This window comes from Corvus moneduloides, chromosome 2, assembly GCF_009650955.1.
Source record: "Corvus moneduloides isolate bCorMon1 chromosome 2, bCorMon1.pri, whole genome shotgun sequence".
Lineage (NCBI taxonomy): Eukaryota > Metazoa > Chordata > Aves > Passeriformes > Corvidae > Corvus > Corvus moneduloides.
This window is the reverse complement of record NC_045477.1, coordinates 58,346,196-58,362,240: the sequence shown is the minus strand read 5'-3', so window position 1 is coordinate 58,362,240 and position 16,045 is coordinate 58,346,196. Positions and strand designations below refer to the sequence as shown.

General features: G+C 36.2%; 1 protein-coding gene across 1 annotated transcript in view; it reads right to left on the bottom strand.

Annotated features, from left to right (window-relative positions):
* Window positions 1-16,045, bottom strand: part of VWA8 (von Willebrand factor A domain containing 8) — a 181,263-nt gene that overhangs the window by 84,010 nt on the left and 81,208 nt on the right. Inside the window, exon 21 of the mRNA XM_032099823.1 lies at window positions 11,685-11,761. Coding sequence (XP_031955714.1) covers window positions 11,685-11,761 — 77 coding nt within the window. The remainder of the gene's footprint in view (window positions 1-11,684; window positions 11,762-16,045) is intronic.

The following is a 16,045-nucleotide window of genomic DNA, read 5'->3' as shown; positions in this document are numbered from 1 at the left end:
CTACATTTTATATCATGAACAGTGTAAGTTCTTAGATGGGACAGAGGCTTCACAGTCTCTTTTTGAAATTTTGTGTTTGACTCGCTCAATTGACTTTTTTTTCAAATTTAAAATAGTGCTAATTAGAACCTGTCATGAGAATATTCCTTAATCTTCTCTATTTTCATCTATTTAAACCACCACTGAATGTACAGATAAATAAAAAACAGTTGCAATTCAGAAAGGTGAAGCAACAAGACATCACCACAATAGATTCACCTACATAAATGATGTCCATAACCTAGGGAAAGCCCCTCCTGATTGTATAAAATACTTGCCCAGACCTTTGTCAAGATCTGTTTAACCAACCCCATTTACTTTGGGTTCACAGGGACCAAGGAGCTAGCGAATAATCCAGAGGTGGGTCATTACAGAAGGTCTCCAAGACTCCAACAGTTTCATGGGCAACAGGAAATTCAGTCTTAGGGCAATTAGGCTATACCATCCCTTTCCTTCAGTATTTCAAAATTTGGATTAGTATGTGTCAAAAGAATGATGGGCAGATCACAGGACAAAAGCCATCAGGAGAGCCTCACTTAACGCTGCTTGAGATCCACATACTGGTCCATCGGTAAGGTTGGTAACCTCTGCACTGTATGTAACATTTGATGCAACAAAAATCTCTTACCTTTCACAGCCGTGCTGTAACAAAACTGTTTGCTTAAGCCTAGCTGACTCACTCTTCCAAATATCTACTTAATTCTATCTTTAATTTTGCAACACTTTGTAAAAAACCAACAATTCTGATAAGCTCCATGGGTACAGGAAATCAAACAGTACTGTTTGCAGCACACTATTAAGTGGCCAGCTTCATATTACAGTTTTAAACTGAGAGCATAACTTGCACACTTCCTTTATTTAAAACTGCTGTCAGCAGGATTTCTGTCCCTAATAACTAATATTTTCTTACATAGCTTTAAGCCCACAACTGATTTATCTCACAGTTTCCATGTGTGGGGATAAAGCAGAGGGCAGAAAGAAGACTTCTAATGTTTAGCTACTTGATCTGAACTTTAATCCAGGAAGAGAAAGGTTACAAAGCTGGGACCACCTTCACTTCATTTAACCCCATCAAACGTTGCCTGTCACAAGTAGGCAACCCTGCCCCAAATAGTTACATTAACATTGTATTCACTTGCAACATATAATTTTTTTAAACCACTAAAATAAGCAGTAGCACTAATCTATTATCTTAGAAATCTTAGCATGGACACAAAAACAAAGCTTCTACTGTCATCCTGTTTGTCTAACCAATTTATATGCTGGGCAGAGAAATAAATAATGGATCAAAAAAAACCAATAAACCAGTGATTTTTGTTTCTTGAACACCTGCTATTTAGGGACTAAATGCTCATATTGTATGTATCAGCCTACCTTCCTTATCAGTTAACATTTCTGGTTCAAGCCTATACAGTTGCAAATGCAGAGGAATTTTAAAATGTGTAAACCAAATGCTAGAGTATATGAAGGTCACAGTCACAGGTACTAATTAGTCAGAAATAACTCATGGAAAAAATGTTCTGAGGAATTAATACAAGGTAAAAAGGGGAAAAATTTGTCAAATTTGAACTGTGATCTCTTTAAAGTAATAGGAAGGTGAGAAAATGAGAGGATCCAAGGAAAGCATAGACCAAGAACAATGTAAAGGAAGATGCATTACAGGATGCCTTACAGATCATAAATCTGCACTTAGGAGATAATGCAGGAAAAACAATAAACTGAACAGAACACATCAGGAAATTAAGATCTCTAGTGGTGCTGCGGATGGTCACAGGTGATGATGCAAGAAAAGACAAAAATGTCAAATGATGTTTTACTGTAACATGAAACAGTTTATTTTACTTCTGCTGAGCTAATGACTTAATCCTCTGGCTCTGCAGAGATTACTTACAACCCCCTAATATGGAATACTAAATTCTGCTTAGTATTCTGTAATAACCAGCAGCCCACACAAATCCTTAGGACAATCTCATTCTTCAGAGAAGAGAGAATTGACAGATTTTTGGGGAAAATAAACATTAAAAGAGTTTACAGTTTGTTTAAATGCTATTACAAAAGTAGCATAATCAGAAAAAATACAGAAGGTATCAAACTAAAATAAAAATTGACATCCTGAATCTGTCTTCTCATTTTTTTCTTGTTTTATCTTTCTTCTACTTTGTTGATATTTGACCTTAATATTTAAGGAAATATATTGGGGGAGTTGCACTGTATTACAGAAGTTAAATATAAGTCAAATATTAATTCCATTGGCTTGATAACTTAAGTGTACACAAATCTCCCATATTTGCTTAGGCTATTACATTCAGACGTATATAAGAATGATTTTACAAGGGTTATTACAGATTAATGCTATTTTCCTTTTAGACTCATATGCTGTACACTTACACATCATTAATTTCTGTTCTTCAGAAACCTAACATGACCCAAACACAGTAAAGAATGGCTAAAAATAAATTGTCTCCTTAGGGCTTTTTCTTAAATTTACACTTTGTAATGAATTATGTAAATGTAAAGACACTGAAACATAGAAAGATAAAAATAGACTAAGTCTGAAATATTTTTGAACAACATGGCAAGCAGAATTTCCTAAATGTAAAATATGTCTGTCACTCAAAATTCCCACAGGAAAGGAACTAAAAACTCCAATTCACTTTCACTTAGTAATAATAGCACCTTAATATTAACTAACAGGCTCTAACAAAGACATGAATACCAAAACCTCCTAATTTAATCACATTTAGCACCCAAGACAAAAATAGGTCTGACACAAAGAAGCAAGACTGTAGGATTGTAGAAGTGAGTGAGAAAAGCTGTCTGACATACTGTCATCTTACTCAACTGAACCATTGCTCAATTTTGTCTTCGCCTGATTGTAAAATAAAAATAAGAAAAGCTCACTAATGTCTTTCTTAAGATTGTACTTTTATTTTTATCGAGGAAGCCATCTCACAAGTGCTCAATTTAAAAAAAAAAAGGAAGGAAAAAAAAGAAAAAAAAATTCATTACTGAAATACAGCAACTCCTCTGACAGTACCACTCAATTCATAGTAGGACTTCTAAGAATTCTTCTCATGTTTTTTATTAGCTCGTATCACTGTCTTTTATTTATTTTTTGCCACTGCTGCATTATTTATGCTAAAGGCAGCTATTTCTGAGGTCTGCAGACTGACTCAAACATAGTACTGTGACAGTTTCTGTTTCACTGACAGCAATGCCTTCCTTCTGGAGGAGAACTATGAACTGAGTCAGGAGAAATCTCCATCAATTGCCGAGAGTTAGATGTTATCCTCTAGTTTAACAAAAGGTGCTCCAATGCTTTATTTTAAGATTTGAGTCCCCAGGAAGGCTTATGCTCAAATACAGGATACAGTGTCAGGGCCCCAGCTAACATCACAAACACTCACATTCCCTGGAATTACTCCATCTTGACAAGTGCAGAAGAATACAGTCCTGGCTTCTGCATGTACTTACTCTGAGGCTAAAAGGGTAAGAGATTATCTGTGCAAGGCAACCTTGTGTTTTAGGGGTCTCTGCTCTTGGTAACAAGGTTACATAAACCAAGCTCAGGTTTGGCCTTCTTCTCATTCACCAAATGAAACTTTATGGTAGTTGAAAGGAAAAAGAAGAGATGTAGAATGTATGCTCTAGAAATTGTTCTTCATTTCTGTAAGGCATCTATTATCTAAATACCTATGTACATAGATACATATTCCTCCGCAATTGCATGTCAATCAGACATGAATATACCCATCTGCTGTGACCTAATTTTAAAGAGTATTTGAAAAATAATTAGTCCAAAGGCCATTTGAAGCTGTTAATTGGTTAGTTAATCCACTGATGGATTATCCTGATGAAGAGCAGGCAATCTCAACACAAAGAATCAATCTGCATGCTTTTTGACATTTACAAATTAATTTCTTTAGCCAACCCATCACAGAGCCATTGCACTGCATGATCTGACTGCTATGTTTAGGAAATTCTGAAATATCTGAAAAGCCATCCAGATGTCTCATTGCTCTGTTAAAAATGACCCAGCAAAGCCTTTCTGACTTATCTGTATGCACTGATAATTAAATCCACTGGGTTTTTTTTCCTGCTAGGCTGTGGCATCTAGTCAGCAGGACACAAGCTTGTTTAAAATGCAAGAAATTATTTGGACTACAAAAGTACTCATTACTCAGTATGACTGCAGGTGGCAGAAAAAAGGCCAAAGGGAATTATGTTTAATTCATGTTATATGCTTAAATCTGAAGTTACACAATTACTTACATGTGATCCATCTGCCAAAACAAGATGCAAAATTCACTCACCCTAATTGGAAAATCCATAAATGGGGAACATGACACCCTGCAGCCTCCCTTATTGTTTGTTAGAATACATTTGATTGAGTAAACAGTGAGAAACTCTTACTTCAGGTTTAGAGGAAAATGAAAAAACAGCGTCTTCTACCTGAGCTATTTCTCCATAACAGCCATGCAGCAGGATATTAAAGCTGAATTCAATTCCTACAAAAAAGACAAATGAAGTAGCTTTCTAACACCTAGAATCTGACAATAGCAGAGCAAGTCAGCCACCTTATAAAAAGCTAACGTTGGAAACAGGGACCATCGGCTGGCATGAAATCTTGGAAGCTCTGCATTGCAACACTGTATTGACTGAAAATGTATTTAAGAAAACAACTAAAAAACAAGTAAAAAACCATAAAGACACCTATTATATAGTCGATACACTCAGTGCTTTACAACATAAATCTTCATGACAAAAATGTGTCATCACTTCTTTCCAAACATGAGCTACATAAAGAATAAAGCACACACAATAAAGTACAACATTAAAAGAAAATAATCTAAACATTCATGACTCATGAATCATGAGGATAAACTACCTTGACTTCCATTTTGTGGCTGCCAACAAACAAAACCACAACACCCCCCCACCTGTTTGCTATGTTCAACTGAAATAAACCAGTGCAGCTATAGAACACTTCCTTCAATAGCCCACTACAGAGGGCTTTTCTATATTGTTCGTTTTTAAAAACAGACCTGAAGAGCTATATCAGCATTTAAATTATTTCAGGTGGTCCTATATTCTTTCAAGAGATGATAATCAAATGCAATTTTGAGAACAAGTACACTATAATTCTAATATCCACCTGTGTCTTTGGCAAAGGAAGCTATTTCTTCTGAAAAAAACTTTTAAAATTAGAATTTAAAAAATCTGAAGTCAATAAAGCTGAAAGGGTAGTTTTAAATTATCTCAATAGGGGAAACAGATAATTAGATTTTATACTGATTACATGTGCTGAAAAAGAGGGAAAGAAAATTAAGATCTAAAGATTAATGGACAGTCTACAGTAAGTATTGCTTGTAGGGACACCATAAGCTCATTTTCCTACCCCAAACTTCCCATTAATTTGATTGTTAAAGATCACAGCAAAATTACGTTTATTTTGAAAAGGATAACATATGCAAACTCAGGTAAGTTTTGGAAAAAAAAGATCATCAGATTACTATAATTTATTAGGGAACTGGAAAAGGCACAACACAAAATGTAGTAGATTTTTTAAATGAACCCTGTATCACATTTTCCAATCATCAGTCACTAGAATAAATATAGTAACTCTGACAGGAAGACGTGATATCAAATCAAGAAGTGATAAGCAAATTCTTTGAAATGAAATGTATTGGGACACACAGAACAAGGTAGTGTGGTATCTTGTAAGAGAATAGTAAGATCATCAGATACAAAATAGAATTTCTACAGCAGTTAGTATTCCCTTGACAGTGTCAAACATCACATTTACAACAAAGACAAATTGCTTTAGTGTATATGTCAATGCTCAGAAAAATGAGTTATCTCAACTTGTAAGAAAAGATATCACATGGAGAAATAAGACTTAACATGGCTAATTTAGGGGTCATACCTGTTTTATCAAAAGCTAAGGAAGAAAACTTCCTATTTTCTCCATTTTCATGAAAAGGCATCACATGACATTTACAAGCTGTTCTTTTTTGACTTCATAGGGAGCAACCCTCATACACTAAAAAATATTCCCCCTTTCTGTCATATGACTCTATAAGGATTCATATTATCTTTTTTCATGATAAACTAATTTCATAGAAGATTATATTCTTGATACACAGAAGGAGAACAATGGGACAGAACTAATAATTTCACAACTGCAGATTCACTGGGGTTTTGAGCAGCAGAAAATCCACTCATAGCCATCAATAAGTTATTGATGAAGATTACACTGCAGTCTACTCATCAAAAGCTTCTATTTCTGTAAGTGATGGTGATGTTCTTATGCAGATCTACATACTGAAAATAATGCATTAGACTTGAAGTTGACTAGCTTTACTTATGACTTCAGTGGCCACATCTGTAGCAGCTCAGGGGAGGGATCCAGTTCTCCCACTAGCTAAGAGTAACCAAGTTCCACAGAAAAGGATCAGTACTCTTTATTCCTGGACATTTTCAATTGTATAGAGGAATGCCTGTGATAGACAGTCTGCAGAGGAGATTGAGGGCTCCAAATTTTCTGTTTCCTACAGCTAATCTGTGGCCAACACAGCATGAAGCTGGAAACATATCTGAGAAACTTCTGCTTAACAACCACTCATTATTTACATGCATATCATAACAATAAATAAATGATCTAGAAGTTATCAAATTTAATCTCATTACACACTGTTTTCTGAAAACAATGCTGAGTCTGAAGCTGTTTCCTAATTTCCACAACTTTAACTACCGTTCCTACTGACACATTTGAGCATCAGCTAAGGACAGTGCAAATGGTCTCCCCACATGCAACAATCACTGCTGGATTACATAATTTTATGAAGACAAGATAAACTCATTTTAACTTTTTTCTTTTTGGAAGACACATTACTATGACATCCCCAGAACAAAAGCTAGCTGGGGTCATCCAGCTGCTACCTTGCAGAAATTGTTGCTAAATCACAGAATCAGAGTGGTTGAGGTTGGAAGGCACCTCCAGAGGTCATCTAGTCCAACTCGCCTGCTAAAGCAGGGTCACCTAGAGTCAAAGTACTCAAGATAGTGTCCAGATTTTGAATATCTCAAAAAATCAAGGAGTGCAATGTATACCAAAAGAAAAGGTTTTGACACAGAAAAATGAATGTCATGCCTTCCCGAACCTAGCAAACGTGTTTCTTAGAACACAGATGCTCTTTCTGCAATTGATTTTTTGTAAAGGGACTATCAAGACAGAGAGGATTTTGTTTGCTGTCAGAGCAATTAGGAGCACAACTCATGCTGGTAGATGATAATTTCAGAGATTTCATGTTACCAGTAGCTCTTTTTAGCTATGCAACTTAAAGCAAATCCAACACCAGCAGAACAGAGGTGGCAGCCTTCACAGGTCTTGAGGTGACACTGTGTGTTCTCCCCAGTATTTTTCCAGTTGTTTTTAGTTGCCTAAATTAAAATATCAGAATAAATTACACATAATATTTTTTCATTTTTTTATGCTTTTGATTAAAGTGTAGCAGTGTATTTTGATGAATGCTGAGATAACAACGTATGACTCCAAAAACTTGATGTATATATATGAATCCATATGCCTACACATTTAGAACCTTATTTATACCACCAGAAACTACCATAAAAATTGTGCCACTAAAGTTTACATCTTCCTAGTCAGAACCTAGGCTTTAGGAAACTTTCTAACAGAAGTCTCTTCACAATCAAAATAAACCACAGAACCCCCACAAAACCAAAAAAACCCTGAACAAAACCAAAAATTCCTTCCAAAATCCCCAAACTGGAACAACAGATCAAGCTTGCACTGAAAACAAAAGGATAAATGCTGTAGTTCTGTAATATAGTCAAGACAAAAATAGTAACTGCAAGGAGGAGAAATAATTTTAATTGAAATATAAAAAACAGCCTTAAAAAACTTAATTTCAAATAGATGCAAACTTAAATGTTTAAATGACAAATAAAGAACATCTTACTCCAGCATAACCATTCTTTGTGTGCAATTAGTTACTAATTTGACGATAAGAGAAGTAAAATTTGTCTTTTCTTTCTTTGATCGTATCAAAGAAGACAACAATTTAAAGTCCATGATACTCTCTTCTGACATTTTTATGTAGGAGAGCTGGGAGCTTACAGTTTTATACTTATCTATTACTCTCATCAGTGCTAAGAAGAATTTTACAGTCTTAACAGGGCGTATGCTCTTGCCTGAGTCTTCTCTAAAGTTTTACTTTTTTTTCTTCCTTCTGTGGAATTTTCTTAGTTTTAGAGACTTTTTAATTCAAAGCAAGATATTGTTATGAGGAATAAAAAAAGCAAGATCTAATAAAACTTAAACATATAGTAATGAACGATAAAGCAAGATATCCTCTTGAGGGGAAGCAGAGGGGCAGGCACTGAACTCCTTCCTTGTGGTAACCAGTGACAGGACCCAAGGAAATGGCCTGAAGCTGTGTCAGGGGAGGTTTAGATGGGCTATCAGGAAAAGATTCTTCACCCAGAGGGTGTTTGGGCACTGGAATAGGCTCCCCAGGGAAGTGGTCACAGTGTGACTGAACTCAAAAGAATTTTGACAAAGCTCTTGGGCAGATGGTGTGACTGCTGGGGATGGTCCCGTGCAGGGCTGGGAGTTGGACTTTGATGATCTTTGTGGTTCTCTTCCAACTCAGGATATTCTATGATTCTGTGATTATCAGTTTCCACGAAAATTATTTCCCTGATTTAATGAAATACCAATTTAGTCTACCAAATTTAACTTTTAGTTTTTTCTTTCCACATCACTCATTGGAGAGATAGTAAAAGTAGTAACAGAAAGATGCATAAAATAATGAGTTCACTAATTTAGGAGCAACACAAATACTTGACTCTGTTACATTAACTTGGAGAACATCAAATTTTCTTACAGACAGTTTCTTAGTTACTGGCTGTAAAAACAGCACATGTTTAATTTCTATAAAGAACTCTTAGAATTTCTTTAATATTAGACAAGGTAAAGCTGTTGTTTATTCTGTAACATGTAGACAGTGTCCTGGGCGAACAAAATGGAGACAACCATACCAGGAGGGTAAACAAAATTTAGGTTTTCTCCGCTGAAACTTACTCTTGTAGGAAAGGAGTGACAGGGAAAACCTGGCAGATGAAAGTTATTCCTTAACACAGAAAAGCAGCAAACTTCTTCATAAGTGCAGTCCTAGGAAGAGGCTGTGCTGAGCCTATGCCATATTACCTGTTTCCATAACCCCACAATTAATGCAATCAGAAAACTGGTCAACTCCTGATCAGCTCCTAATATTAGGAAGTACACAAGAGGAACCAGCCAGTATTTTGAATAATTTCTAAGCACACATTTTTCTTAATTTCTGTCATTACTGAATCTAATTGCAGCTTCCTTCCATTAAGATATTCTGCTTTATGGTACCAAAATGATTTATAAGACTTACAAACTTCAGGAATATAAAACTTTCCAATAAGGTGCTGATGGTATGGATGAGGCATGGATGAGGTATGAAAGGTTAAGAGAAAGGATTTATAACCTCTGTAAGCAATCAAAACCTTTAGGTCAGGCTGACCCTTCCCATGTGAATCAGTTGCAGAGCAAGTAAATACAGATGTCAGAAAGAAAGTTTAAGGAAAAACACACTCCATTTTCTGTCTTTTATCTCCTCTCATCATCTTGAAGTACAAGACATAAAATATGAGATTTTAAAATTACTCCTGGTAAAAGTTTATTGCCACTAAGGTAAATACTCCCTGCTTGAATGTCATTGAACATAGGTAGAGTTAGAGCAGCAGAACTCCTTATACTCTTTCATCAATACAGTAAAAAAATCTCCAAACCAACAAAAAACCTCACCCTAACCAATTTGTCAAGATCTGTAATTCAGGTATACAAGCACCATTAAAAGCAGTATATTTAGAAATGTTTTCCTTGGCATGCTTAAAGGTATTTATGGTAGCTAGCTAGGAAATCTGAAGAAACACACAGGGCTATCAAAGATGTAGTGCACATTCTAGAATATTTTCTAATAAAGTACATCTAAGCCATAAGCTAGTGACTGAATTTCCCCTACAAAGTATGTAAAAGCTTACTAGAGAACTGTTTGGGTTTTTTGTAAACTTGGTCTTACTTTGTTTTGCAGTCCAGAAGAGTGCACTAACAATACTGTAATCCTTGTTTAAACACCCTGTAAAGTTTAACCAAAATATTATAGAGACTGAGTTCTTCACACAGTATTTCAAAATGCTACCCAGGAAATAGAAATTTCTGATTTTTCTATATTTGCGAATTATTTTTGCAAAACTGCATAGCATTGCTCATAATTTTCTGCTTCATTTTCTACTTCTGCCTATCTCTAAACCCCTTAGTACCTTACAGAGACTATGGAACATTGTACTGGCAAGACAATAAATGCACACTTTTTTCCTAGTGATGTATCAACTAGCATGCTGTAATTCGTACATTCTACAGCCCCATGAACACCCCAAACATGGTGCTTATACAACTGAGCTATATGAATTCGTATTAAAGCACTGTTCTGCTTCATCACATCTCACTGGAGAACACACAGAAAGACAGAAGTACTGTAGTACTTTGTGACATAATTGAGATTGCAAAAATGACACTGTGTTTTATCCAGACAGAGTGGGTGGCTGCTGCAAGCACGAAAGTTAACACAAAGCTGAAAGTAGGAGGTCACAAAAGCAGTATTTCACATAGAAGTGATGGAAGTATAGAAGAGGCAGAATAAAGGAAAACAGCAGTAGAAAAGTAATGAGATAGAGCCATCCAGGTATCAAGAATACATATATAAGACATTTGAAGACAAAAAGCTGGGCGAGAAAGTGAGAGAGAAAGTGTTACAGACACCATGTTGTTAATGGGCAAAATACCAAAGATCAACATTTTTATTAGCACTATTTACAAAACAGTGATTATGGAAAGAGACATGGTGATGAAGCTAGGAAATTGAAGACAAAGAGATAAAGATTAGGAATGAAGCTGAAATGGGATTCAGTTCAACTGAAAATGAGTCTTCTAGACATATTTATTCCTTATTTCAGTTTATTGGTTTCAAGTTCATGTCATAAAAAGTAGGCAGATGATTTCCTATTATTTCAGCTTTTGAATTTTCTTCAGTTGGTTTATTGTCTTGAAGTCTGTTTTTTAACTTGTGATGTAATTTTCTAATCTAAACTTCTATGGGTGAGAAAGAAATACATGCACTTAGCAGAAGTGCCAAAGGAAAAAAGCCAAAAAGCCTTTACTATGTAAAATGTTTCTTTTCTGATGAGTGATATAGTCAAACAACTTTTCCCTCACACAGTACCTCATGCTTAGGGAAATCTCTCCAGAATGACAGCAAAATATTAATAGTTTTTTGAACAAAGTTTAACATCAGCACACTTTGACTTCTACTTCCTCATGTATCAATGCGATTGCATCACATTCTTGTACCCACTCCTCAACCTGTCAGCTTACTGCCTCTTCCAGACACATTCCTGTGGTCTATGTGCCACTTAGCATAACAGGGAGTCTTTGTTCAAACAGTAAGAACACACTAAACTTCAGAAACATGAGTTTTAATAACATGAGAAGTTTTACTAAAACCACAAAGTACGGAAATCTAACACATTCTTACCTATGCAGCTGTAAATACTCTCTGGGTCTGTTTAAAAGGTGAAGGAATCTGTCAACAACCTTGTTTTTCCCAACACCCTGCAGTAAACAAATACAGTATTAAGACACAATACAGATGTACATATTTAAAAGTTATAAAGACAGAAAAGCGAACTTTCCAAAACTGTCAAAATACTCTCCGTACTCCTTTATAGGTAAATACAACTTCAATCTATTTCAGAAAATTCTGAACACACATTGATTATATGTTTTTTATTTTATATAATTCACAAAATACTTACCTGTCTTACTAGAAATAACCAGAAATAGGACTGTGTCCCCAAATTTATGTCACACATGCTGAGCATCCTTTAACTAACCCAAGTTTTTCCAGCCTTTTTATTTCACAAAGGTATTGCAATGCCAATGCTAGGAAGTTGTCTTGTACTTAAGAGGAAAAGTTAATTCTTGGTGGTCATAGGAAACATCCTGGAACTGTCACACGGAATTTGGGCACAGCCTTGGTGATAGTTGCTGATCCCATTCCACTGAAGTTACCAAAAGAGACGCAGATGGAATCAGAATTCAGCTGGAGACAGAATTGATCTATAACTCTATTGCAGGATGTCTGCGCTTGCAAGCTGTGCAAAATGATGACAGTGAATTAGGTGTTGCCAACACCCTGGGGTGCCCTATAAAAGCATTTTGGGAACTGGTATATCAATCCAGGTCTAACCTGGTCACAGGGAAGAAGTTATCAAAGAACATGAATTAGGTAGGCTGATGGAGAACATACTCCACTTCGGTCTCATCCTAAGAGAGATGAGTATGTATCAAACTGCAGTAAGGAGATTCCCTTCAAAAGTACATTCTAGATCAGGTCTGAAATGCTAATGTAGATGCAGACCAAGACGACAGTCACATGCAGAAATTCTTATTCCTCCTGCAAGGATGTGGCTGCAGACCTGAAAGTTCAGAATGCCAGTGAGAGTGCTAAAGGTTGCAAAGAAAAAGGAAAAGAAACAGTAGAAAGAAAAGCTCAGTTATAGCCGAGCCAAAAGCTGTTCAACAAGACCCAGTCCCTCTGCTGAGATCCTCACTCCGATTGCATGAATGCATCTAGTAGTTCACACCAGTGTAAAGAAGATAAATATAACCCAAAGAAAGATTAAAGAGATTAGACTAAACCAATCTGAGATTCACTAATCTGTTTCACTTGGCACTGAATCAGAATAGGAGCCTTCAGAGCTGCAAGTTATGACATTTATGACTGTAAGTTCTAGCGGAGTGATGGTAACTGCCAGCTGCAGAATTGCAAACTGTTTAAACTTCTTAAAATGGGACCACAGTCTCTCTTCTGACTACATTTGTAAGAATGGAAAATCAGGCACATATGTATAATAGTTGAAATCACAGAAGCAGAGTTCTCACCATGAGAGCAGAGGAAAAAATACTGCAGAGGAGACAAAAATAGAACTACCTACATTCTACTGCAGACTTGACTCTAACACAGAAGAGCCAACTCTGTTAGTGCTCTGCCACACGCCTCCTCACAAATCTTCTTCCATCTGACTCTTCAGAAGAATCTACAGCTTTACATAGGTGTAGTAAGAAGCTGCAACACACTTAACACTTTTCACCAGTAGTTTCTGAAAACTGTCACCTGAAACAGTTCTCTACTGTTGTGAAGGGGGATGAAATTGTGCTCACAGGTTCTTGCAGGAACTTACAGGACATACCCATTTGGGGGGAAATATGCAAGTTCAGAAATTTTATCAAAGACATTAAAAGACATTAACCAGAAACAGGCTAAGAATCCCCTAGTGGTGCACACAGACAGTTTTATTCATGTATGTTTCCTGCTACTTGCAGTCAGATACTTAAATCATAAATGGGTGAATAAACAGGAATACTCCTAATGTCAAACGCAAAACACCAATGCTGAAAGCAGCTTCCTTTTCTAAGAGAGCTAAAGATGGCTGGGCAGATGTCTGCACACAGTTTCTGTACCCATCCCAAGCAGATTGCGTATCCTGTTTCAGTGCAGAGTGGGACTCCAGCCAGCTGTGGCAAGTACAAAGATGATGAAATAGATCAACATATTGAATCAATGCAAAACATACTTAATATTAAACAAAGTGGTTACTGTAATTTTAAAAATATGGCTTTCATGTGCATTAACTGAAAGTGCATGTGGTTTTTATGTTTATGATAGATTCTTAGAATTCTGCCTGAAAAAAAATATTTTCCCAACTATAAAATAACACTGCTAGCATTTTTCTTCCTCTCCCATTCCAGTAGAAAGAGGAGCAAACAACTGGTTTTGCATATTTCTTGTTATCATCAAGTGTATTAAGAGGAGAGCACCTCACTTCTGAGAACCCTCAGAGGAACAAGCATGGTGCAGGGCAACTGTGGAGGAAGGAAAAGAGCACAATTACCAAAGTAACCCAGTGAAGTCAATGGCAGTTGTGCCATGACCACATCTCACCCCTTCTTCATTTTTATCTGTGCATCTCGCCACACTCTCCACATATCTCCTTTTATTTAATTTTAAGTATACTTCAATTTCAGAACATCATGCATTTTTTAAAAGGTGCATGCAGTATTTAAAAGCCAAAAGGCATTCCCACCAGGTTTTAGCTATTATAAACAAGTTAACATTGCCCAACTTCTAGACTGAACTGCTTCAGAGGGTACATTGTGTGCCTTCACAGAGGTTGTGGTGTACCACATAAAATCTTTGGCTGGCAACAGTAGCTGGAGCAAAGTTCATGTCAAAGCTTTTTGATTCCATCCCTCTACATTCCTACTTGATGACAAGTTACCACTCCTCTTTGTCTCAGCTACTCCACTGAGAAGTCACAATATAATAGAAGGGAAGGAAGAGACCAAAGATATTCAGAAGGCTCTTTAGCACCACTAAGAAACTGCAAAAAAAAAAGAGCTTGGATGAGTTTGTTCCTTAAGTACTATGCATTAGTGTGAGGCCAAGAAGAGCAGGTTCGTTCCAAATTCACCTGACCTCCATGAGATAAAGAATCCATGTATTTGTCTTCTTCAGGCAAACAAGAAATGTGGAAAAAGCTAACACATTTTGGAAAAACAACCTCCAAACCAACTCTAGTTACAGGTACCTCAGAAACAAGAAATTACAAAAACAGCAACAAAGTCACCCTCCTTCGCCATGACTGCCAAGGATCAAGCTGGAGCTTTTGGACACCCACACAGCTAGCAGTAAACTATTTGAGCACGAATAACCTGAACTACCTTTCATATGAACATACTAAAAGACTGAGTTGAACGTGGATTGGATTCAGAACATAATCTCATATAATTTTGCAATTATTGCAGCCTAAGGTAACGTTCAGAGGACAAGCCAGTTTGCCATTAACACTTGCTGCGTGCTATTTATATACACACTATTGCAGTCACTTAATTTAACAGAAATACAAACATATGTTAATTAGAGAGAAAAGAACATCTGTGTTGGTGTTTCAGCTGAATGGAATAAAAATACTTCAGAAAGCAAATATTAGACAATTTTTACTTCACCAGACATATGGGACAACTGAAATAGAAAAACGGGAAGTAAATATCTGCACTAATGAATAACAAACAAGAAATTATGCAATTAGAAGTCAAAATAATCCCTTAGTTAAAAATCCTTCTAACTGACATTGTAAGTCATTCATACCAAGGATGAAATGACCTAATCTCCTAGCAGAAACTGCAGTTTCAAATATAAACAAGATTATTACAAGTCTCAGCAGGCATTTTGCAATTCAGGATGCAGACCTGATAGTAGTGGGACAAATTTATCCCCTGCACAGCCCAAATAAAGTCAATAAAGTTATAGTCCAAAGGAACTGGACCCAACTTGTTGAAATTAACAGTCTGCCTCTTAGCAAAGAAAACCCCAAACTAAACCATGCTGCCTCATTTTTATTTTCTTCTCAATGATTTGCAGACCTTGCTTGAAGCAGCTAAACAGGTTGCCATGTTGTGTTCTTCAGTACTGCCCTTCAGCTAAACCACTGCAATCACACCTTCTCCACATGAGAGCACAGCTGTTGTGCAGAGCAGAGCACCTGTTTCATTACAAAAGAATGAAACAAATTTTGAAACTGGTAAAAAAGCAGTTTATCACTTTTTCACCTTAGGAAATTGAATTTTATAATTAATTTAAAAATTGCATTATTAGAGAATGAAAGACAAATTTGACTTAACAAAAAATTTTAGTACACAGAACCCTCATGTCAAAGTCCTCCGTTTCGAACTTCATAGAAAGTGTTGCATTATCATTATCACAGAAACTTTTGGCTGAACAATGAAAATAAAGAAAATGAGAACACTTTTGATAATGCACCGTTTCCAGCACTG